Source organism: Mustela nivalis (genome assembly GCF_964662115.1).
Source record: "Mustela nivalis genome assembly, chromosome: 7".
Taxonomy (NCBI): Eukaryota; Metazoa; Chordata; class Mammalia; order Carnivora; family Mustelidae; genus Mustela; species Mustela nivalis.
The window spans coordinates 19541012-19568102 of NC_139026.1; the positions used below are offsets into that span (position 1 = coordinate 19541012).

At 38.8% G+C, this 27091-nt stretch overlaps 1 protein-coding gene across 7 annotated transcripts in view; it reads right to left on the reverse strand.

Moving 5' to 3' along the window:
* Positions 1 to 27091, reverse strand: part of ANO4 (anoctamin 4) — a 461396-nt gene that overhangs the window by 185585 nt on the left and 248720 nt on the right. For all 7 annotated transcript variants that reach the window (XM_082739159.1, XM_082739158.1, XM_082739160.1 and 4 more), the window contains one exon: positions 26646 to 26804. In XM_082739159.1, coding sequence (XP_082595285.1) covers positions 26646 to 26804 — 159 coding nt within the window. The remainder of the gene's footprint in view (positions 1 to 26645; positions 26805 to 27091) is intronic.

Below are 27091 nucleotides of genomic sequence, written 5' to 3' on the forward strand. Positions count from 1 at the left end.
CCTTGTTAAAACCCTATCAGAAAAAATTCATCTTTTTCCTACCACAAAGGTTTCAAAATGGCTTAAACACACGAGGAGCTCAAGTAAACACTCCTCTAGGTCATAATCAGGAGATACAGCACTAAGGAGCTAAAGTCTGATCTTCACACAGTTCATCAAAAGTTCCCTCTGTTGCCATTAAGTGAACACCAATGCAACCTACTCTTGGTTACTCTGCATCAATCCTGGTGATTTCTACATCAAGCTTAGGAAACATTCTTCATCAGGATATCTGAAGAAAATCAATGTCTGGTCTATCAGTCAAGATCAGCTAAGTGATGCTGCAACAACAAATAACCCCAAATATCAGTGACTTAAAATGGTAAAGCCATATTGTCAACATGGTAGCTATTGGCCACATGTGGCTACTGAGCACTTAAAATATATCTAATCCAAACTGAGATGTGCTGCCTGTAGAAAATATACACTAAACTTTAAAGACTTAGAATATCTGAAATAAAGAATGTAAAATGCCTAATTTCTATATGAATTACATGTTTATATAATTTAAATCTATTGTATTAAATAAAACAATTATAATTAATTTGCTTTTTTTTTTTACTTTTCACATGTGACTGTTAGAAAATTTTAGATTACATAATTTTTATTGAATGGTGCAATGATAAAGGCTAATTTGTTTTTGCTACCTATTCATTACAGGTCAGCTCACTTTAATAATTCAGTGATTCATGACGATGGGTCACTGTGTCAGAGGGAAGGAAGATCTCATAAGGACATAAGAATCTCATAAGAACACATGCCACTTCTGTGCCCATCCCATTGGACATAAATAGTCATTTGGATCCATTTGTCTATAAGACCATCAGGAAGAGGGATTATATCTGATGAGTAGTGCTAATTAATACACACTGGTATGGAATAGCCTTCCTCCATCACCTACTTAGTATCACAGTAAACCGAGTATGTAAAGCAAATGTCTTTTCTTCCTCACAACATAATGAATCATAAAGTCATTTAAACAAATATTATAAAAGCTAATCTTAACTACATCCCAAGCACTATATTGGACCCTAGGGATTTAGAGAAACCTGAGACACGTTCCTGCAACTCAGGGAGCTCACATTTTAGCAGAGGCATTATTATACTAACTATAAATAATTTGATGGATATGAACAGAACTTGGTTTAATGTCCTATGGGAGGACAGGAGTGAAAACACTCCCTTTGTGGATGCTCTCTCTGTGTAGCACTAAATCTCTCCTCGGAAGTAAGCAATGTCATTTCTGTTCTACATACCCTAAAAAGTCCTTTCACTTGTTACAGATCATCATAACATCTCCCTCTTCCTTCAAGGTAGCATATTAGATAAGTTGAACATGGAGATATCTATATCATCACTATTATGCTTTATATTAACATTAACGATCAACCCACTGATAACTATTTACAGTTATGACTTAGTCAATAACCCATGTATCATTATGCCCTTACTAAATTACAGTGATTAACAGTCATAAAATAACCATGACCCAGAAAGGACAGATGCACACGGTGGCTGCTGCCAGTGAAGAAGCAATTTAACTTTGGAAATACCTTCTAATGAGCTTGGAAAGGTTATGACATCCTTCCTAGGCCTGTTCTATTTATCTTTTGGTAGAAATGCTAATCAAAATTGGAGGATTGAATAATAGGGCACAAGGCTGTATAGCTTTCAAAGTGATTTTTACCTAAAGGTCATGAAAAATTTGTCAATAATGAGGTTCATATGAGTTTTGACAAAAAGGAAATGTACCTGATACATTTTACCTAACTCATATCAACATTATGCCAGTGAGGAACTGATGTAACTTCTTTGCCTTACTTTATAGAACTAAGGTATCTATCTATCTATCTATCTATCTATCTATCTATCGGCCTATAGAGATATATATGTTATTAGGTATTATATAATATATAAATATTAAATAGATTAAATGTTAGATGATATAAATGTTAACATATTAAATAATACATTTGAAATAATGTTGTATGGATTCCATTAATGTGTCCCTAACATTAGGTTCTCTTCTCCTTCAGGGAAAATGGTCTTCTGAGCTTCCTGGCCCACTGTGGTAGGCTAGAACCATATCATGAGCTCTGGCCATTGAGCTGTGTGCAGAGCCTTGAACACTGCTGTGTGAAGCTTCCCTGCTAACTATAAAAGCAGTCTCTTTCACCCTCCTCTATTATCTGGAGATCAAGAACTAAACACTGTTGCCTTATGCCTCTAAGATGACAAAGCCTGGAGTGACATGTAGAAGTTATATAAAGATCTGCGTGGAACTTCATGAGATCACAAGGAGATCTGGAAGCAAAGGGAACTCAAGAGCAAGACTGAGGATGCTCTACCATTTGGAGATCAAAGAGAAGAGGTAGGCAAGAAAGGGAGATTGAGAAAGAACCAATCAAGAAGGGAGAAAGCAAGGAGAGCATGACATGCTCCAGAGCAAAAAGAACATTTTTTTTAAGGCACAAACAAACTATGAGCAGCAATGCTGCTGACAATGTCAGTAAGATAACAGATGGCATGACTGCTGGATTTGGTCATGACTGACACTTATGAAAGCAGTTTCTATTGAATGAAGGAGAAAGCTCAGTCTGAGTAGTTTTAAAGGAAAATGGTAGGTGAGAAAGTGGGGAGAGTGATACCAGACAAATCTTTCAGGAAGATTTTCTGTGAGGTGGAGAAGAAAGATGAGGCATTCATTGGAGGAGAACATACGGGGTTAAGGGATTTCTTTCTTTAAGATGTGAGTTAACAGGAGCATGTTTGTAATGACTGAGAAGAGAGCAAAAACTGATGATGTTGGGGCACCTGGGTGGCTCAGTGGGTTGAAGCCTCTGCCTTTGGCTCGGGTCATGATCCCAGGGTCCTGGGATCGAGCCCCACGTTGGGCTCTCTGCTCAGTGGGGAGCCTGCTTCCCCCTCTCTCTGCCTGCCTCGCTGCCTACTTGTGATCTCTGTCAAACGAATAAATAAAATCTTAAAAAAAAAAACTGATGATGTTGAAGAGAGAGGAGATGGTTACAGGAGCAAGGTCCTTGAGAAGGTGAAATGGGAAGGGACACAGCACATAATTAAAGTGCTCCTGGGAAGTGGCAGACACTCATACATAGCAACAGAGGGAAGGCAGGGATAGGGACAGATGCAGAAGATCCTGCCCAACTGCTTCTATTCTCTTATCAGAGCATAAGCAAGGTTATCAGGGAAGCCTGTGTGAGTGGTGGTGGTGGTAGGGGGAGATACAAAGGTGAGACAGTCAAGGGGTGAAAAGTAGCCAACTCCCTCATCTATTTAGTCTCTGGTCAGATGTCACCTTCAGTAAGCCCCCTACTCAATACCCTATTTAAAATCAGAATTCCTTCATCCCCTTCTTCCCTTTGCCGTATCATTTACTACTTTCTACTATACTATGCTATTTTCTTATTTATTATGTTTATTGTTCACGGTCTCCTGCATTAGAATGTGAGCACCATGAGGATAGGGCTTCTTTGTTTTGTTCACTGATGTTCATGATGATGGTGATGAAATGATGCTAAAAACATGACTGGGACAATTACTCAACAGGCTCATTATCATATTTGTTGTACTTCCCAGTGACAATTTAGAACATTTACATTCATTCACAGTAAGCTTCAGTTCCAAATATTTAAGAGTTTACTTAGACCTCTCTTTCCCTAAAGAGACTTAATTTTATCTTTTTAAAAAAGATTTATTTATTTATTTTAGAGGTGGGAGGAGCAGAAGGAGATGAAGAAGGAGGATGTCAAGCAGATGCCCCACTGAGCACAGAGCCAGACATGGGCTGGATATCAGGACCCTGAGATCATGACCAAAGCCAAAATCAAGAGTTGGATGTCCAACCAACTTAGCCATCCAGAAGCCTTAAGAGACTTGATTTTAAAGGGAGGTAGAGGTACAACTTCACTGAGTATAAACAGGGGGAAAAAAGGAAAATCACAAACTAAAATTCAGTACTGAAATGTTGATTACTTTTCTTTGTTTTGCCAACTAAACAGAGTGCTGTATGACATAATGAATCAAAACTAGTAGTTTTGTTGTGTTGTGTTGTGTTGTGTTGTGTTTTGTTTTCATTCTACTAGAGTTTGTACAGAGAACTGCGGGGTAGGAGAGCCCTTCCAGCCATCAGAAATAAGAGGAGATGCCTCAAACATAACGTATACCGTGTTATCCATGAGTTGCTGAATGAAGAACTAGATTTCAGAAGAACCCAAAGGCACTTATTAGTCTGAAAAGCTGAATCAAGGCAGCTTCAAATGAATGCCGAAGTGATGTACTGCTGTGCACTCCAAAATAATATCCTGGCTAAACCAAGGAACCTACAGACTGTGGAGGAGGAGAGGTCCCAAGAGGAGACATAATGCAATTCTGAAACACTAATGGACATGAGGTCTCACTGTGTGTAATTTTCTTTCCTGCCTGCTGGACTGCTAAGGTCAAGGGAAGTAGCTGGTAGTACAGTTTCATTTTTCTGCCTGTCTACTCCCAGCCTTCCATAAAGCTCTGTTTAATTTCAATGCATGTAGAAAAAGTCAGAACAGAGGAGAACAGAAGTTAAAAAAAAATAAAAAGAACTCTAGTGAGTAACAAACATCATTTTCTTAGAAGACCATCATAGTCTTCGTTTAAATTAAATCTGCAGATAATAGCTGGCACCATTGGTTTACTAAAACTCTAGGCCAACAAGAAATCCAGCAATAAGATTACTCTATTTAAACGGATTTGGTTGCAAAGAAGCTAATTAATATTAAGTTAGACCTTTAAAAAAATAACTGGGGGTACCTCTGTGGCTGAGTTGGTTAAGTGTCTGCCTTCGGCTCAGGTCATGATCCCAGGATACTGGGATTAAGCCCCACATTGGCTTCCCTGTTTGTGGAGTTTGCTCCTCCCCCCCACTCTCCACCCCTCACCCTTGCTCGTGCTCTCTCTCACTCTACTTTTTCTCTCTCAAATAAATAAATAAAATATTTTTTAAAGATTTTATTTATTTATTTGACAGACAGAGATCACAAGTAGACAGAGAGAGAGGAAGGGAGGCAGGCTCCCCGCTGAGCAGAGAGCCCCATGTGGGGCTTGATCCCAGTACCCTGGGATCATGACCTGAGCCGAAGGCAGAGGCATTAACCCTCTGAGCCACCAAGGCGCCCCAAATATTTTTTAAAAATAACTAAAAAAGGCATATCTGGCTCAAACTGCTCCCTTTCTGCAATGCCATGCAGAAAATACCTATTCATCTATTCATCCTTCAAGACCCAGGTCACTTCCTTGAACCTTCCTGAAACCTCTGGACAGAGTTTGAAGTTCCCTTAGCACTTTCACAGAAACTTTTCATGCTGTATACCAACCATCTATTTCACAGCAATCAATGACCTCTCAACACACTGAGCATATTATGGGAGGCTGTATATTCCAAAGATGGCCCTGACAGTACCCTTCATTCCATACATATTCTAGATCATTTTCACTCTCCATCAAAAGGTAGAATCTGTCCCTTCCCTTTGATCCTCCATCTGCAAATGGATATAGCAGAAGAAATGCTTCTGCGTCTAGGTCATAAAAATGCACTTCCGCCTTATTCTCTTGAAACCCAGCCACCATGTGACAGGAAAGCCTGAGCCAAAGGAGCCTCAGAAAAGCCTGTGGAGAGATCACATGGAAAGGAACCAAGGCCCACAGCCCACAGGCCAGGTTGAACTGTTTGCTAACAGCCAGCACTAACTTTCCAGTTCTGTGAATTAGCCATCTTGAAAAGGGATCCACCAGACCCCTAGAAAGAGCTGTTCTAACTGATACCCCAAGAGGCAGAGAAAAGCTATTCCTATTGGCTCTATTCAAGCATAGATTTGAGAGTAAAATAAAGGAGTGCTTTTTTTTGTTTGTTTTTGTTTTAAAATTTTTAATTTATTTTCAGCGTAACAGTTTTCATTGTTTTTGCACCACACCCAGTGCTCCATGCAATCTGTGCCCTTTCCAATACCCACCATGTGGTTCCCCCAACCTCCCACCCCCCTGCCCCTTCAAAACCCTCAGATTGTTTTTCAGAGTTTATAGTCCCAAGATTTTATTTATCTCTTTGACAGGGAGAGATCACAAGTAGGCAGAGAGGCAGGCAGAGAGGGAGGGGGAAGCCGGCTCCCTGTTGAGCAGAGAGCCCAATGCGGGATGCAATCCCAGGACCCTGGGATGATGACCTGAGATGAAAGCAGAGGCTTTAACCCACTGAGCCAACCAGGCTCCAAGGAGTGTTATTTTAAGCCACTAGTTCTAGAGTTGTTATGCAACAATAGGTAACTAGTACACTTTTTTATTTTTGATTTTCCACTGCCTGGAACAGTGCCTAAAATATGATAGATGCTCAATAAACATATGCATGATGATCAATACACATCACAAGAGTTGGATATGGTGGAGATGACCTTCCTCTTTTATTCCACCTGTGGGCAGTTGTGGGAGAAGGAGTTTTCAGCTTGTCTTTGCTTTGTTCTTTCACTTTCCTCTACATCACAAATACATAGATGTCTATGCAGGCTTTGAGTTACTGTTTCTCAAATTAAAGATTTGGTCTTAATGAACTTAGCTCTGTTTTGAACAAACAGAACTATTTAGTGTTAGCATCAAAGCAAGGGAGTGGGTATGGAGAAGGCACTGTGATTGTAGACAATTCACCCAGCCATGCCCATGTGAAACACCAGAAAGGGCTATCCCCCCACCATCTTGGTGGGGGTGGTACTAAGGCTCATGACTTACAACTGTAAAACTATTTGGATATGACAGAGGGGGTGCTGGCATAGCCCTAAGTGAAGGGACAGATGGCTAATCAATCCTGTCAGGAGTAGGGCTGATGGCCGCCCTGTAATGTTCTTTGTCAACTTGGCACCTCTGCCCCTTCCTAAGGCCCCCACCCTATTGCTGAGAAAAAAAAGCTAGGACTACATTTTACAGAATTCCCTTCCCTGTGGAAAGATGAGTGATGCTTAGGTGAAATCTGGAAGATGGAAAAGAAGCAGCTATTTCTCCACCCCAGGTAAGGAGTTAGAGGCAGTTGTATAAGTTATTGGTATAAGTTAAGGACAGCTTCAGTGAGTTTTTTGAGAATCATTTGTCCCATAGTCAGACATTCTTGAGATCTCTGTAGTGGTTTCCAGACCAGCTCCTAGACCCACCCCTATGGTACTTCAGGAACTAGTTTGTACTTCACTCAGTAGCCTTATCAGCAGTGCCGCAAGCATCAATATTGAACACTTCATTCTTGGAAGACACAGAATGGCTTGTCCTCATGCAGAACCCTAACTCTAAGCAGTTACAAGCAGTAGGGAAGACATGAAAAGAAGAAATTTTGGTGTGTGTATAGACAAAAGGGTGAAAGAACTCAAAAGAGGTTGCACCAACAGAGGTGACAGCTAAACTGATGAATGGCAAAGAAAAAGTTAAGGAGGTGATTTGCAACCAGATCTGGTCTCCCCAAGGAAAGTAGTTTCAAGCATTTGATTTATCCCTGCTCTGAGCCCTGGGAGAAGCCATTTTTTTAAAATTTTTTATTTCTTTTCAGCATAACAGTATTCATTGTTTTGCACCACACCCAGTGCTCCATGAAATCTGTGCTCTCTCCAATACCCACCACCTGGTTCCCCCAACCTCCCACCCCCCGCCCCTTCAAAACCCTCAGATTGTTTTTCAGAGTCCATGGTTCACCTCCCCTTCTAATTTCCCTCAACTTGCTTCTCCTCTCCATCTCCCCTTGTCCTCCATGCTATTTGTTATGCTCCACAAATAAGTGAAAACATATGATAATTGACTCTCTCTGCTTGACTTATTTCACTCAGCATAATCTCTTCCAGTCCCGTCCATGTTGATACAAAAGTTGGGTATTCATCCTTTCTGATGGAGGCATAATGCTCCATAGTGTATATGGACCACATCTTCCTTATCCATTGATCCGTTGAAGGGCATCTTGGTTCTTTCCATAGTTTGGCGACCGTGGCCATTGCTGCTATAACCATTGGGGTACAGATGGCCCTTCTTTTCACGATATCTGTATCTTTGGGTTAAATACCCAATAGTGCAATTGCAGGGTCATAGGGAAGCTCTATTTTTAATTTCTTGAGGAATCTCCACACTGTTTTCCAAATTAGCTGCACCAACTTGCATTCCCACCAACAGTGTAAGAGGGTTCCCCTTTCTCCACATCCTCTCCAATACATGTTGTTTCCTGTCTTGGTAATTTTGGCCATTCTAATTGGAGTAAGGTAGTATCAAAATGTGGTTTTAATTTGAATCTCCCTGATGGCTAGTGATGATGAACATTTTTTTCATGTGTCTGATAGCCATTTGTATGTCTTGATTGGAGAAGTGTCTGTTCATATCTTCTGCCCATATTTTGATATGATTGTCTGTTTTGTGTGTGTTGAGTTTGAGGAGTTCTTTATAGATCCTGGATACCAACCTTTTGTCTGTACTGTCATTTGCAAATATCTTCTCCCATTCCGTGGGTTGCCTCTTTGTTTTGTTAACTGTTTTCTTTGCTGTGCAGAAGCTTTTGATCTTGATGAAGTTATATGCCAATAAGCTAAGCAACCTAGATGAAATGGATGCATTCCTGGAAAACTATAAACTCCCAAAATTGAAACAGGAAGAAATTGACAACTTGAATAGACCGATATCTAGTAACGAGATTGAAGCAGTGATCAAAAACCTCCCAAAAAACAAGAGCCCAAGACCTGACGGATTCCCAGGGGAATTCTACCAAACTTTCAAAGAAGAAATAACACCTATTCTCCTGAAGCTGTTTCAAAAAATTGAAGCAGAAGGAAAACTTCCAGACTCTTTCTATGAAGCCAGCATTACCCTGATCCCCAAACCACACAAAGACCCTACCAAAAAGGATAACTTCAGACCAATATCACTGATGAATATGGATGCTAAGATTCTCAACAAGATCCTAGCAAACAGGATCTAACAGCACATTAAAAAGATTATCCACCATGACCAGGTGGGATTCATCCCTGGGCTACAAGGATGATTCAACATTTGCAAATCAATCAATGTGATAGGACAAATTAATAAGAGAAGAGAAAAGAACCACATGGTCTTCTCAATTGATGCAGAAAAGCATTTGACAAAATCCAGCATCCGTTCCTGATTAAAACGCTTCAAAGTATAGGGATAGAGGGAACATTCCTGAACTTCATCAAATCTATCTATGAAAGTCCCACAGCAAATATCATCCTCAATGGGAAAAAGTTTGCAGCCTTCCTGTTGAGATCAGGACCACAACAAGGATGCCCACTCTCACCACTCTTGTTCAACATAGTATTAGAAGTCCTAGCAACAGCAATCAGACAATAAAGAGGAATAAAAGGGTATACAAACTGGCAATGAAGAAGTCAAACTCTCTCTCTTCACAGATGACATGATTCTTTAAACAGAAAACCCAAAAGACTCTACCCCCAAACTACTAGAACTCATACAGCAATTCAGCAACATGGCAGGATACAAAGTCAATGTGCAGAAATCAGTGGCTTTATTATACACTAACAATGAAAATACAGAAAGGGAAATTAGAGTATAGATTCCATTTACTATAGCACCAAGAACCATAAGATACCTGGGAATAAACCTAACCAAAGAGGTAAATACAGAACAGTAATGAAAGAAACTGAAGAAGACACAAAAAGATGGAAGACCATTCCATGCTCTTGGATTGGAAGAATAAACATTGTTAAATTGTCTATACTGCCTAGAGCAATCTATACTTTTAATGCCATTCCGATAAAAATTCCACCAGTATTTTTCAAAGAGCTGGAGCAAATAATCCTAAAATTTGTATGGAATCAGAAGAGACCCAAAATCGCTAAGGAAATGTTGAAAAACAAAAATAAAACTGGGGGCATCACGTTACTTGATTTCAAGTTTACTACAAAGCTGTGATCACCAAGACAGCATGGTGCTGGCATAAAAACAGATACATAGACCAGTGGAACACAGTAGAGAGCCCAGATATGGAACCTCAACTCTATGGTCAATTAATCTTCGACAAAACAGGAAAAAATATACAGTGGAAAAAAGACAGTCTCTTCAATAAATGGTGCTGGAAAAACTGGCCAGCTATATGTAGAAGAATGAAACTTGACCATTCTCTTACACCGTACACAAAGATAAACTCAAAATGGATAAAAGACCTCAACGTGAGACAGGAATCCATCAGAATCCTAGAGGAGCACATAGGCAGTAACCTCTTTGATATAAGCCACAGCAACTTCTTTCAAGATATGTCTCCAAAGGCAAAGGAAACAAAAGCGAAAATGAACTTTGGGGGAACCCATTTAGATGCAAAACACTGTGGTCCTTCCATATCCTTCCTCCAGCCAAATCCAGCTGGTTCCCCTTCCTGTAGTATACCCTCTCTAGTCAGTTCGACTTAGTCTTCCCAACCTCATCTCTGTTCATACAAACAAAAATGCAAAACAAATGTAAAACAGTGGAAAACTCTAAACTGCCTCAGAGCGTAGAACTTAGGAAAGCAAATACCAATTTCTCTGTGCTTATCAGCTCTCCCATTATTTTAGAGAACTTCTCTGAACTTCTGGAACGAACTAGTGACTCCCTCCCAGTATTCTTGCCTATTTCCTCCATAGTACTCATAACATCTGACATATTTGTTTATTTATGCTTCTCTTCCCTCAATAAGAGCAGATACTCATTAGTTATTTGATGAATGAATAAAGAATGAATCCATCTGGAAATGAAGTCATCAGACACTATCAACTGCTCTTAAAATATGCCTAAAACACAATAGGAAATGAGTTAAACCTTGGTCCCTGCCTCCAGGGACAGTGTTGCATCATCACTTTTGCAACCGAAGTATATCAGGCTTGGTTAATGAAATTCAGCATATAATTCATCATTTCAAAGTTTCCACTTGCATGGATTATAGGCAGGAGACGATGAACTTATAGTTCTCTGGACTGCTTCAAAGCTTTGAAATTTCTCCATCTCATTAATAAATAAGTATGCCTTATCTCCAGTATATACTTTGAGTCACCTTCAGCAATTTCATATAACATGCAGTAAAAACAACAGGAACAAAAATAACACCATAAAGAAAGGGCTTCAGTTCCTTTCAGAAGTGCAACAATGCAATGCCCACATTTGGTACAAAGTAAGGGATGACAATGCAAATTTTGTTTTATATCAGACAAGTTCAGTTTAGATCACTTAGGAAGTCTTTCAGATTATTTTGTCTTGTGGGATAATACCAACTCAGTTCTTCAGCTGTGCTTTGTATAATGGGTGTTTTTCTCTGTTAATATTATTCTGTGTCTAGCAAAGGAATATGCATGAATTGTAAGAAATGTGTGTTTATTTAGATAAACGTTTGAGTAAGTCAGTTCAAGATAACTTTGTACTGGTCATCTTGACCTGGCAACAGAAGTGCGTAAACAAGCAAAAGCAATGGAGGCAATAATAATTGGGTCCTCAGATCTTTAACTGGTCTCAAAAAGTATAGTAAAAGTAAAAGGGTTGTTAGGGAGAAGGAGAGAGAGGAAGAGAAATAAAAGAGAGAGAAGAGGGGGAGACAGAGTAAGACAGATAGAGAAGGAGAGGACTCTCCCACAATCTGATAGAACTGTCTTACGAAGATGGAACAGTGAGAATAAGGACATGATTCTGATGGACTGATATGGAGCTTGTAGTTGTAGGTGACACCAAAAAGTACTGAGTCCTGGCAGTGAGGTAGGATTTACCACCCATATCTTTGCTACTTAACAGATCAGGGCAAGGACCCTCAGGCCAAGAGGTGATAGGGTTGATTGCCTGAGATAAGGAAACCGGTGACCCTTGGTTGAAGTCACTCCCTTCATTATCAATACCAGTAGCAAGCATTTACCAAGCACTTAAAGAGCGCCAGACTCTTACCTAAGCATATTATAGTGTGTTAACTCCTTTGCTCCTTTTAATAACCCCATTAGAATTTCCCATGTTTGGGATGCCTGGGTGGCTCAGTTGGTTAAGCAGCTACCTTCAGCTCAGGTCCTGATCCCAGGGTCCTAAGATCGAGTTCTGCATCAGCCTCCTTGCTAAACAGAGAGTGTGCTTCTCTTTCTATCTCTGCCAGCCACTCTGCCTACTTGTGCTCGCTCGCTCTCTCTCTCTCTCTGACAAATAAATAAATCTTTTAAAAAGATTAAAAAGAGAGAATTATCTGCCATGTAATACATGAAGAAACTGAGGTAGTAAGAGGTTAAGAACCATATCTAGTTATTTATTTAACAAGTGATAAAGTAGTAACTGGATCCACAATCCCTGAAAGGCCAATGTTACCCTATTTTCCCGCTCAAATACATAGGCCCTTTCTGACTCAAGAGTCTGATGTCAAAAGTGTTTAAATTAGTTAGTCCACATGAAATAGCTGCCTTTAGTTCCTCTAACTACCTCATGAACACTGCAACTATTTGATGTTGAATCAAAGGGTATATAACTCAGTGGTTCTCAACAAGGAATGATTTGGCACTCATCTGCTTCCCTTCCTGGAGATATAGGACAATGCTTAAAGACATTTTTTTGTTATCATAACTTTGGGGGAGGCACTACTAGGATCTAGTGGACAGAGGCTAGGGATGCTGCTAAACAACCCTTGGTATACAGGGCAGCCCCTACAACAAAGACTTACCCAGCCCAAAATGTCAATAGTGCAGAACTGAGAAACCCTAGACCTAAATTGATTGGTGTTACCTAGACACAGCCATGGAAATCAGCTGTTCACTGACTGGGCAAAATTAAAATGTCCATGTGAATTTCTTCTTTCTTTATTTCCATCAAGGACCCTCATGAATTCCCTGGTTGCTGGGATCTCAAAGTAGGCCATCTGAACCTCAAAGACTTGTTAAAATCTCAACTACAAACTCATTATCTGTGGTAGTGAATGCTAATGATGCCTGGCCCAGAAGTCAAGTTTCCATGAATGTTGGAGAATTATCCTTTGTCAAAAACGAATACCATCCACCTCCTACCACCTCCACAAACCTCAGCCAGTAACTAACATGGGGACCCTTGGTTTAAAAGTCACCCAGCTATGTGGTGCACTCTCTGCTGCAGAGCTTCCCTGTTGAATCAAAGAACATATTTTTGTCTTAGCTTTACTCCCTGCCCTTTTCTACTTTCCTCACCTCCCTTTCTCCTGAGAGTACTCTGCCAATCAACTTTAGCAAAATCCTCACCTCAGGTTCCACTTCTGCTAAGGAAAACCTAAATAGACTCCGTACTGAGCATAGAGCCCAACATTGGGCCTGACCCCAGGACCCTGAGATCATGATCTGAGCCAAAATCAAGAGTCAGATACTCAACAGACTGAGCCACCCAGGTGCCCCCTAAGATAGCATTTTTAAAAAGGGGCAAGTGAAAGCATGCATCAACAATGGTAACCCCGATCAAAGATGGCAACAGAGTAGGAGGGCCCTAGGCTCACCTCATCCCACAAACACAACTAGATAACTATGAATTCATCCTAAATATCCCAGAAATTAGCCTGAATACTGACAGAACAAAGTCCACAACTAAAGGGAGAGAAGTAGCCACATGAAGAAAGTAGGTGTGGAGATGTGGTTTAAGACAATGAATTTCGGAACACTGAAAAAAATAAAAATAAAAATAAAATAAAATAAAAATAAAATTTAAAAAAATAAAAATAAAACAATGTAAAAATAAAAGAGAGAGAGAGAGAGAGAAACAGATCATAGGTGCTGCAGAGGGGAGGGAGCTGTGATTGCAGAGAAAGGAAGGAGAAAGAGAAGCACACAAGGGAACACACAAGGAGAATATTTCCCCAAAGCCACTGGTTTGGAAAAAGAGAGGGACTGAATTTTGTGAGATTTTGCAACCAATAGGGCTTAAAATCTGGAGTTTTAAAGGTCAGTGGTCATGGCTGGGATAGAGCTCAAAGGGCCTGTCTTGTTCCTGGAGAGAAGGCAGGCAAGTAAATTGGGGGCAGACAGTATGGAAATAGTGATCTGAAAAATGCCTGGGACATACAGTGGGGAGATAATTTGTTAATCTAGAGGCAGCATTGGAGGAGACATCTCTCCAGGAACAAAGGAACTGGCTGGTGCCATTTCTGTCTCCAACCCCTGAGCATAAACAGAGTCACCTGAGGGAAGCAGCCCAGATACTGGCTGCCTAACTTGCTTACATCAACACCCCCCCAACACACACACACACACGCACACACACACACACACACACACACACACACACACAACACATCCCTCCCCACCCACCCCTATGCTGCTGTGGAACAGTCCTTCTGTCAAGCTTGCATCAGTTCCAGCATGGTGGACCCCCTTCCCCAGAAGACCAGCACAAAATCCTGCTTACACCATGTCTCCTGCCCAGAGAGTTCTGCAGGGCCTCCATTCTGGTGGAGTCTGTGTCAGGCCTCATTTCACAAGCAGACAAGAGCACACCTAGTTAAAACTCACCACATTCAGGCCAGGAACCAAACACTGCCTGCATCTGGCAAGGAGAGTCTCTGCAGGTGATTGGCATAAAGGATAGAACAGTCAAAACACAACAGCAGAGCACACACAGCACACACCAGAGGCACTCCCTAAGGTGCCAGTTTCTGAGTACTCCATGATCTCTTCTTCATAAGGCCATTACTTTTAGGAGTAGGAAACACAATTGGTTTTTCTAACACAGAGAAGAAGGCACAGACTTAAACAAAATGTCAAGATGGAGGAATTTATCTCAAAAGAAACAACAAGAGGGTCACCTGGGTGGCTCACTTGTTTAAGTGTCTGCCTTGGGCTCAGTTCGTAATCCCAGGGTCCTGAGATCAAGCCCCACATTGGGCTCCCTCTCCCTCTGCCTGCCTCTATGTCCCTTTCTGTCAAATAAATAATTTTTTTTTTTTAAAGAGGAAAGAACAAACAAGATAAGGCTACAGGCAGAGATCTAAGTGAAACAAGTATAAGTAACATGACTGATGGAGAATTTAAAGTAACAGTCATAAGGATACTCACTGGGCCTGAGAAAAGAAGACATGAGTGAAACACAACAGAGATAAAAGAGTTAAAAAAGAGTTCATCTAGAGATGAAGAATACAAGAAGCAAGATTGGAAACACATTTGATGCAATGAACAGCAGGATGGAAGAAGTGAAGGAACTGATTAGTGAATGACCTAGAAGACAAAATAATGGAGAACAATGAAGTTGAACAAGAGAAAAAAAAGAATTAAGTAACAATAGGATAGACCTAAGGAAATCAGTGACTCCATCAAATGTAACAACATTCATGTTACAGGAATCTCAGAAGAAGAAGAAAGAGTAAAGGGGGCAGAAAATTTATTTCAAAAAATAATGGCAGAAAATTTCCCTAACCTGAGGAGGAAAGAGATAGCCAGATCCAGAGGTAGAGAACACCTAACAAAATCAACAAAGGTAAGCCAAAACCAAGACATACTATAATTAAATTTGAAGAACATAGTGATAAAGAAAAAAATCTTAAAAGCAGCAAGACCAAAGTAGTCCTTAACTTAAAAGGAAAAATCTGTAAGTTTAACTGGAGATTTCCCACCACAAATTTGGCAATCCAGAAGAGAGTGGCATGATATGTTCCAAGTGCTGAGTAGGAAAAATCTGCAGCCAAGGATACTCTATGCAGCAAAGCTATCATTCAGAATAGCAGGAGAGAGAGAGTTTTCCAGACAAACAAAACCTAAAGAAGTTTGTGAGCACTAAACCAGTTCTACCAGAATTGTTAAATGGAACTCTTTGAGTGCAAAGGAGAGACCAAAAGTGTCAAAGACAAGAAAGGATCAGAAAAAAATGTCCAGAAACAACCACAAAACAAGTAATAAAATGGCAAACAATACATCCCTATCAATAATTATTTTGAATGTCAAGGGACTAAATGCTCCCATCAAAAGACACCCGGTGTCAAAATGGATTGGGGGAAAAAAAAATCAAGACCCATGTATATGTTGCCTATAAAAAACTCATTTTAGACCTAGAAGCAACTGCAGCTTGAAAGTGAGGGTGTGGAGAAACATTTATCACACAAGTGGATGTCAAAAGAAAGAGTGATATACTTACACTTATCAGACAAAATAGACTTTCTTGTCCTTGTTTTTATCCTGCTTTGGTATTAGGGTAGTACTAGCTTCATGGAATGATTTTGAATGTGTTCCCTCTATTCCATTGTGTTTAAGATTTGGTAAAAACTGTCATAAATTATTTTTTTAAATGTTTGGTAGAATTTACCGTTCCAATTTTAGTATATGTGCTGCCGAAGCGAGCACTGTTTGGTAGAATTTACCAATGAAATCATGTGGTCTTAGGCTTTCCAGTCCTGGGAGATTTTTGGTTCCTAATTCAACTTTCATTCTTGTTATTGGTCTAAAAAGATTTCTTATTTCTTAGATTCAAGATTCATGATTCAATCATGGTAACTTGTGCATTTTTAAGAATCATCCTTTCTGGGGTGCCTGGGTGGCTCAGTGGGTTAAAGCCTCTGCCTTCGGCTCAGGTCATGATCCCAGGGTCATGGGATCGAGCCCCACATTGGGCTCTCTGATCAGCAGGGAGCCTGCTTCCTCCTCTCTCTTCGAGCCTGCCTCTCTGCCTACTTGTGATCTGTCTGTCAAATAAATAAATAAAATCTTAAAAAAAAAAAAGAATCCTTTCTTTTCTAAGTCATCTGATTTGTTAGTATATAATTTTTTATAATAATCTGTTATGACACTATGTATTTTCTATAGTTATCTGTTGTATTGTTTCCTCTTCCATTATCATTCTGGTTTTTGAGACTTCTCTTTTCTCCTCAGTTAATGTAGTTAAAGCACTGCCATTTTTTTTTTTTTGGAGGGGCACTGGCTATTACTTTCAATGTTATGTTATTGCTTATTCTGGTCTCTATTTTATTTCTGATTTTTCTCTGTTACTTCTCCTCTACTAAATTTCAGCTAAGTTTCTTCTTTTTCTACTTCTTTGTGGTGTTATGTTTATTTGAGCTTTTTTTTAAAATACAAGCATAAATTTTACTCTAACATCTGCTTTTGCTGTATCCCATAGATTTTGGAATACTATATTTTTCTTTTTCTTTTGTTTTGAAACATAGTTTGATTTGGCATTTGATTTCTTATCTGACCACTGGTTTGTGCAGTAGTATGTTGTTTAATATTTACATATTAAATATTTAATATTTACAGTGTAGATTTTCCAGCCTTCTTTATTGTTGATCTTTTGTTTTGTAGAATTGTGGTTGAAAACCATACTTGGTATGATTTCAGTCTTCTTAAATTTATAATATTTGTTATGCCTCTTTTTATGTGATTTAACCAGGGGATTCTTCTGCGTGTACTTGGAGAAAATCTGTACTCTATTTTTCTTTGATGGAATGTTTATATATATCTTTTAGAACCATGTGTTCTGAAGTATGCTTCAAGTAAAAAATATTATCATTGAAAAAATAATAAATTTAATTGAGGGTACTCATTTAAAACAAAGCATATCAGAGGGGAGGTGGGTGGGGGGATGGGTAAAATAGGTGAAGGGATTAAGAACACCCTGATTATAATGAGCACTGAGTAATGATGTATAGAATTGTTGAATCACTACATTGTATACTTGCAACTAATATAATACTGTATGTCAACTATAGTGGAATTTAAAAACTTAATGAAAAAGCCAATAGTAACCCCTGATAGACACTATTATGGTCTGAATAACATATATTGAAATTCTAATCCCCAATGTTATGATATTAAGAGATGGGAGTATTTGGAAGGTTATTCGGTCAGAAAGGTGGAGGCTTCATGAGTGGGATTAGAGCCTTTATAAATAAGACACCAGAGTGCTAGATCAGCCCTCCTGCCATGTGAAGACACAATGAGAAGGCAATGGCTATGAACCAAGAAGTGGGTCCTCAGCGGAAGCCAAATCTGTGGATTGCTTGATCTTGGATTTGCCAATCTCCAGAGCTGTGAGAAATTTCTACTGTTTATAAACCATCCAGTGTGTGGTAGTTTGTTACAGCAGCCTGAAGGGACTAACACAGAACTATAAGGAATCTCTAGGGCTTTGATGTTCAGAGAAAATCTGTTTTCTCTGCTCTTACGATTGCTCTTAAATTTCTTTTCCCTTTTCCTCAACCTGAGATCCTTGGTAATACCTATATGTGACATATAAAGAAGTAGAGATTATTAAGTACAGTAAATCTCTCTTTTAAGGCCAGAAAGCACTAGAGGACAGGAATTTGCATAGTTCAATTTGTCCTGACACTCATCATCATAGTTTTAACTATGAAGGAAGGAAGGAGTCCCTGTTTCTCTTCTCCTCATATCTCAGAGCTCTGGATCCTGAGAGAGCATTTACAGCAACTAGCTGGATGTGGTTGTAGAACATAAATAGGGATTAAAAAGAGAAAATGTGGTATGGGCAGGAAGTCTCTGTAGGCAAGAACTTCTGGGTGAAATTAGTTTTAAATGGGGAAATCTTTGTGAAATTTTCCCTTGAAGAGGGTAAAGCAAGATTAGGATGGGCGAAAAATATTTAGGTTTAGGTGTTTGTTTTTTAAAGCTCTGGATTGATCCATAACTTCATTCCTTGATGAATCCAAAACTAAATCCTCTGGAAGGAGATAAATACCTGAACCTTGAGAATGCTAAACTTGTTGCCCAATGTATTGAGTTTTTCCAAGAGCATTACAGATAACCATTAAGCTCATTAATGTATATACATTAGCAACAAATGGTCAGTTAATGTTACTATTCCTAATAGTTATATTTTAAGGGACTTATAAACTATAAGAAAAATTTTCTAAAGTTTGCCTTGAAAAACTATTTTTAAAGTATTAATATACTTTATTCAGCTATTATAACTATAATGGTATAATAATAAATATTTATTAAATGCTTAAAATATGACAGGTATAGAGCTAAACACTTGATATGAATTATCTCCTTTAACAATCATAATAACCATGAAGTGTATCTCATTAGTTTCATTATGTAGTTGACCTAACTTCCCCAGGAGCACACAGCTTTTAATGCTGGAAAATAAAAACAAGGACAGAGAATGTCTAGACCCAGACTTTTAATTACTCTATTGGCTACCTATGATTGTATAGCAGATCACATCATGAATTTACAGGCTTACAACATACATTGGGGATGTCAGAGTTTCTGTAGGTCAAAACCCTGGCATGGCATAGCTGGCTTCTCTGCTCTGGAGTCTCACCAGGTTCCAATACAACTCATGGTTAGGGCTACAGATACATTAGAGGCTCAAGCGAGGCAAGATCTTTCAAATTCCCCCAGTTGTTGGCAGAACTCATGGTTTTAGGACTGAGGTCCCTGTTCTCTTGCTGGCTGTCAACTGGGAGCAACTCTTGATTCCTAGAGGCCATCCCATCTTTCTTTGTACCTGGCCCCCTTCACAGACTGTCTTACAACCTGGTAGTTTACTTCATTAAAGCCAACAAACAAGAGTCTTTCTAATGTCAGTTGACTGAGATGGGGTCATAAATACCATAACATAATCACAGAAGTGAATTTCTACTACATTTGCTATAATCTATTGGTTGACAGCAAGTCACAAATCCTGCCTGCATTCAAGGGGAGGAAATTATACAAAGGTGTGAAAACCAAGAGGTTTTAGGTTCTTCCACCACAACCACTAGGCAAGTAACAAAATGGAATCATGCTTGTGCCAACTTCTCAATTTTTGCCAAAAGCGCATATGTTATTTACAATATTTTAATTTCCTATATTTCCTTAAATGGACTCACTTTTTAAGAATATTTTATTTTATTTATTTATTTTTTAATTTTTTATTTTTTATAAACATATATTTTTATCCCCAGGGGTACAGGTCTGTATAAAAAAACTTTTACAACACAGTCATATAGGAAAATCAATATTACTTGTCATAAATAGAAGGTAAAACCAAAGCAAAGTAAAATGTAAAATAATATTTAAACAAAGATTTATAATGTACTATGTATTTGCCTATACGGTCTCATTTAATCATCACACAATTCATAGTAAGCAATATCATCCTCCTTATTAAATATATGGAAACTGAGATCCAGAAAAGCTTGGTTAGCCACTCAGGATGATGCAGCTTGTAAGTGGTTGTAACAAGATTCAAGTCCATGGCTAATGGCAGCCAAAGTGCACAATCTAAACAGCACCCAACTTCATTATGAATCCCAACTTTCCTGGTTCCTTTTCCTAAGTCCACCTGTCCCCTCAGCCTTTCTCCTAATCTCCTCAACTCTGAGATCCATCTTCAAATACCAGAAATAAACACTATATATAAAAAATGAAGGGCAAGTATGCTCAGGTTTTAATCCTAGCTTTATTTCTTGTTGGCCTCATCCCCTGAGGCAAATTATTGCCTTGCCTCAATTGTCTCATCTATAAAATGGGGATGATAATAGTAGGTGCTTAATAAATATAAGAGTTAAAATTTTAATACTGCTTTTGTTATAATCTCAAAGGAAAATATCCAAGGTGCCTAACCTTAAGTGTTGTGTATGTGATTATTGCAGTTAGGTTTCGATCCCTTCTAGAAATAAGTGAAAACTGGAAAAATAAAATTGACAGAATGCATTATTTTGCAATTTTTGTTGTGTTTTTAAAGCTTACTATAATTAATGACATTTAGGGGCAATGCTGTTGAATAAGACTGAGTGAATAGGATCTTGAACCCAAAGCTAAGAGTTGGTCTTAGCAAGGAACATGGTCAAGATACCCTTATCATGAGAGGGAAGATTGCATTTCTGGGCACAGATGAAAGCAAGTGGGTCCCTGCAATGGGCAGAACTTGTGGTCATTCTTTTCTTATTGCTCCAAGGGCACTGCACTGTAAATTCTTCCTTCACTCTCCTACAATGTTAATTTTGGAAAGTAAGTGATTTTTATTAGCATGAAAACATGCAGTTATTTCTCCCATCTTAAATAGAAAGAACTCTTTCTTGACCCACCTTCTTATTCCAGTTTTCACCCCATTTCTCTCTTCTGAAAGAGCTATTTATAACTTCTCTCTCCAAGTTTTCTCCTCCCATTCTCTCTTGAATATACCTTGGTCATGCTTTTGCTTCCACCACCCCACAGAAACTTCCCTTGCCCAGCTCACCAAACTCTTCCATGGTGCTAAATTCAACTGCTGACTTTGGTCCTGATCTTACCAGCCCTCTCAGCAGCATATGACACAATTGCTCCCCGCTGAAACACTCTCCTCCAGGCTCCACACCCTCTGAGTCCCCTTCTGGCTTTCTGCTGACTCTTCTACCCTCCAAATTTACAACACAGGTGTGTCCCACAGTTCAATCTCTCTTCCATTTGTAGTCATTCCTTCAGTGAGCTCATTCCAGTGTGTATCTCACAGTCAGAGCTCTCTGTATTCCAGGCTCTTCTGTCCTGGTCAACATCTCTACCCCTGGAACACATCAAGCTTAATCTGTCTACAAGAGGATCCACTCTTCTCTGCATCTCTATAAATGACAGTTCCTTTCTTCCAATTCCTTAAATAGCATGTAACAGATAAATAGCCTTGTGGCCCTTCTCTCTCACATCGCTCACCCAACATACCTGAAATTCCCATAAGGTCTACTTTCTACTCTTCCCAACATCTCTGTTGTGTGCTTGACCAAGTCACCATCCGTCCTTCCGGGATCCATGCAACAAATCTCCTAACTGATCTCCCTCCTTCTGCCCTTGCCATGACTCCCTTTTCCATAGCCTAAAATCACCAGGCAACCAGAGTGACCCTAATAAAATGGAAAACAAATCTTGTCATGCCTCTGCTCAAAACTGTTCAGGGGTGCCTTTGTCACTCAAAACAGCTAAATTTTCCCAGAGACCACTAAGGCCTGATGTTATATGTCTTCCGTTGAGTAATTTCTTACTATTCTGCACCTTGTTCAGTGCAGTCATATTGGCCTCCTTACTGTTCCATGTACATGCCAGGAAAACTTCTGCCTTAGAAGTTACTGCCTTTGAACTTACTGTTCTCTTTTTATGAAAGAGAGGCTTACCCTTAGCAACTTCTACAAAACTACAAATCCCATCCAACACTTTCTGCTTTACTTTTTCCCATATGATGTTTATTGATATTTTATATATATATTTACTTTTTAATTTTGTGCTTAAGTTCCAACAGAAAAAGGCTTTTTGTCTGTTTTATTTACTGCTAAGTTCCTTGTACTTGAAGCAGTGCCTGGCAAAGAGAAAGTGTATGTGTTTACTGAATGAATTAAGTATCATCAAAATGGTATGATTTATCTAATTATAGTTATTTTGTAATGACCAATGATAGAGGTTTTCCCCCAAGTTCTGCATCAGTCTAAAGAGAAAGAGCACTTCGATAATATAACTACTAATCACATATTCCAAGAAATTCAAAAATCATCCACAATTTGATAATTTATATGAAGGAAAAGATAAACTTATTGATGATAATCATTTCAAATACTAATAGCCAATGATGGATATAAAATTTTAAATGAAAAAAATGTGAAATGGAAAATGTGAGTAAGTAAATAAGAGTTTACCTTTAAAGGGGGGGAATTTCCTTCAATACACACTAAAAAAGCAGATGATTTGGACTTAATGATACTTTATTTGGGAATTTTGCTGTGGACTGCTTTCTCTGGTCAAATATGAAAGATGAGCTACAGAATATTAAAGACCCAGGGTGCTAAAAGTAAGCACTGAGCTGCTGACTAATCAGACAGTGGCAAAGTTTTTTAGGGGAGATTAAATTTGACTATGTCTTCACTTTTATCATGAATTAAAGATTCTCCTAGTTCTTTCTTGAAATTTAGTGTCGAAATGTTTAACTACAGAGCCTGTCTTTATCCATTTGAAGGCAAAACCCTCTAAGTCTATGAGACATGTTTTCTGTAATTGTTGGGCATCATGACACACAGCTAATGAAGAAAAACCACTAATCATAAAATGTATGTAGTGTTAATCATTTCAGATGTAAATGGATTCAATAGTAGGCTTTCCAGGTTTTCTTTTTTCTTTTCCACCTTGAGCTAAGTTCTTTGTTTTCTGGGTGAAAAAGTGAAGTAACTTCCAGAAGCTGAAATAGCTATGAGTATTATTGTCTCTTGGCTGTAGCTCTTTATAAAACACTTGATTTAAGTAAGAGTGCTTTTTATTTTTTAAGATTTTATTTATTTATTTGACAGAGAGAGAGAGCGACCACAAGTAGGCAGAGAGGCAGGCAGAGAGAGAGGGAAGCAGGTTCACTGTCGAGCAGAGAGCCTGACGCGGGGCTCCATTCCAGGACCCCGAGACCATGACCTGAGCCGAAGGCAGAGGCTTAACCCACTGAGCCACCCAGGTGCCCCAAGTAAGAGTGCTTTTGAAGGCTTCTAAATCTAATAACACTAACTAGATGCAAGTTTATTGTTCAACTAAGGGATATTTTATTTAATTATTTGTGACAGGGAAAAATTAATTTATCTATAATTTCCTGCTACCTCTCAGGCAGAGAAGAACCTGTGAAGACTCTTCTTGCTGAGCCTGCTGTGGCCATGAGAACACAAAGCAGAATTAGCTGCTTTAATTTCAGAGCTGAATTAGAGCCAGTTGTGCCATGTATCTAAAAGACTGGAGCCGGGCAGGGGAAAGGTTGTTTAGAACAAAGGTTCCACAAAAAGGAAAAACCTAGCTGTTGGTAGTGGATAGAGGATTATGGGGGAAAAGGAGATATAGGAAAGTTGCCATCTGGAGAAGTAGTTTTGGAGGGAAAAGGAAGAAGAAATGCTTAGATAAGTTTTTATGAAGTTTTCCATATAGTGACATGACCATTTTTCTAATTGCTATTTTTCTCTAGTATACAGTAAACAAATACTTAGCTATTAAAATTTTTAAAAATTACAACCAAATAATATTATCTTGTATGCAACCAAAATCATAGAGCAATCATCCAGCACACCATGGTCAGCACAACTGGGTAACAAAAGGCACAACAATTCTCTGCTACCTGTGTTAATTCCAGTAGATGAATACTGTAGCAAAGAAGATATTTTAGGAGACACAGAAAATTTTCAATCTCTGTAGTATTGGGTATTATTCAGAAAAGTATTGAGCTTTTTGAGTTTTAACTAATAAGTCATAAGATGGCATTAAATTGATCTAGGCAGAAGAAACCCCAGGAATGGAGTACATAGCTATGAAGCTTAAAATAGAAATCTCTCAGTAACTGAACAAAGCTTCCTAGTTTTAATGAGAATTAAGACTGTCTGACAGAGTCAGAATGGATCAGAAGAAGGACTTTCATTATTTAGGATCAGGTGGCAATTCGCATTTCTCTATATAAAAATTCCAAATAAAGAAAAAGAGTAAAAGATGAAGGAATGTACCCCAAAGATACAGATTTCATGAAAAGAAGGGCCATCTGTACCCCAATGTTTATAGCAGCAATGGCCACGGTCACCAAACTGTGGAAAGAACCAAGATGCCCTTCAACGGACGAATGGATAAGGAAGATGTGGTCCATATACACGATGGAGTATTATGTCTCCATCAGAAAGGATGAATATCCAACTTTTGTAGCAACATGGCCAGGACTGGAAGAGATTATGCTGAGTGAAATAAGTCAAGCAGAGAGAGTCAATTATCATATGGTTTCACTTATTTGTGGAGCATAACAAATAGCATGGAGGACATGGGGAGTTAGAGAGGAGAAGGGAGTTGGGGGAAATTGGAGGGAGAAGTGAACCATGAGAGACTATGGACTCTGAAAAACAATCTGAGGGTTTTGAAGTGGCGGGGGTGGTGGGAGGTTGGGGTACCAGGTGGGGGTATTATAGAGGGCACGGATTGCATGGAGCACTGGGTGTGGTGAAAAAAATAATGAATACTGTTATGCTGAAAATAAATAAAAAAAAGAAAAAACAAACAAGCAAACAAACAAAAAAAAAAGATGAAGGAATGATTTCCAAGGATAAAAATAAAGGGGTGCCTGGGTGGCTCAGTCAGTTAAGTGTCTGTTTTGGGCTCAGGTCATGATCCCTCCCTCTGCCTGCTCCTCTGCCTGCTTGTGCTCTCTTTCTGTCAAATAAATAAATAAAATCTTATAAAAAATAAAAATATTAATGCACTACCATGTTAAGAAAAGAGTATACAGTTGTCTCAATAAGCACTTAAAGAACAAGATTTATCAAAAATATGTTCTATGAGTAGAAAAAAGATTTCCTGAAGCCCCCAAAAAGTGGAAACAACATATTTAACCCTGTGTGTTGCTCCAAGGAAGCCTCCAACTGAGATAGTCTTTGGAGAAACCCAGATTCACTTTCCTGAGGAGAACCTCTTAGGGCCACTGTCATCTTGCCATTTTTTTAAAAATAATTATTTATTTGAGAGAGAAGGCAAAAAAGAAAGAATGAGAGAAGGCGTGCTCTCAGGATGAGGGGCAGAGGGAGAGATAGATAAAGAGAGAGAAACAGACTCTGCAGCAAGTGAGGAGCCAAACATGGGGCTCAATCTCAGGACCCTGAGATCACAACTTGAGCTCAAAGCAAGAGTCAGATGCTCAACCAATGGAGCCACCCTGGCAACCTTGCCATTTTTCTAGTTCTCTTTTTGGAGATGTTCCAGAAAAATACTACTCTGTTTCATAAATGCTTAAGAGTTAAGGTCAAACAGATCTGGAAGAATCCCACATACCTAAAGTTCCCTAAGACCAGCACGCAACCCATGTGTACCATACAAAGAAGAATGTAGATGTCTGATTTCAAAATGTATCCCCTCAGCCTTGAGGAGCAGAATCAGAAGCAAACATTTTTAACTGCCAATATGTTCTTCTCATTGACTATGAAAAGCTCCAGAAGTTTTGCAACATGTTTAAGGAAAATCTAAGAAGAATTATGTAATCTAGCTAACAGGGCCAAGTTCTATAAATGTGCAGTATTTGGGGGTACACAATAATCTCATTGTGGGTCAGAGGTGTGGCTGGACCTCTGGTATCTTCCTTAGTAATTTTTCTCTTAAAAATACCAATACAGAGAAGGAAAGAGGAGTGTTTTATCAAAGCACTGGTAAGGTTAAATCTTGAGTTATGGAACTTGGTAGACACCTGAATGTCTCTTAAAAAGGAATCATTTTCTAAAGTCCAGCTGTTTTTGGCCAATTCAGCGAGATAGTCTCTCCTGGTACGTGATGCCCAAGCTCATTATGTTTCCTGAAATGTCAAAAGAGGCTCCAGAGTAGGATGATTGTGCTTTATCCAAAGTTTTCTTAAATCCATGTAATAGAACCCTCCCTTCCCAAAGACAGAGAAAATGGGCATAGGAACTCAAGTAAATCATAACACTTTGAAATAATTCATTTAATCGAAATAGAGTATTTTGATTTTCATAGAATCTTTTGGCATTAAAATGCTCTCAAAGTCAAACTGTGCTTCAAAAAATTAATTATTGGAACATCCCCAAACACTGTAGACTGGTGAACTCCAACCAAATGAAATGTTCAATTAACATAACAAACATAACATAAATTGCCTCTCAGTATGAATAGATACATTTGTGTTTCTTCTCATCCAAGATGAGATTCTCATCCAAGAAAGATTACCTCTTTCTCCATTTGTAATCCTTCTGCTCTAATATTTCTTTCAAATACTTCTCTCTTTTCGGTCTGTGGGTTGGATTTTCTGTACACAAGAATATAGTCAATTCGACACTTTCCATCTCTGAAGTAAAGTCCATTCGATTTGTGTTTTTCTGGTACTGTCTGCACACAGAGAGGAAGAAATCAATTTAAAGAATTATAAGTAAATGAATTTTTCACTGTGTTTTACCAAGATCACATCTTTATAATGAAAAATGTAAACAGCAGGAAAGAGAAAATAAAAATTGGAAAAAGAACTGAGTGAAGTAGACAAAACTTAAGACACCTAACAATAATACCAAATGTTGGCAAGGATGTGGAACAACTGAAAATGATCATATTCTAAAAGTGAGAGTGAAAACTGATATACTTACTCTGGAAAACACACTGGCATTATCTTGTAAAATTGA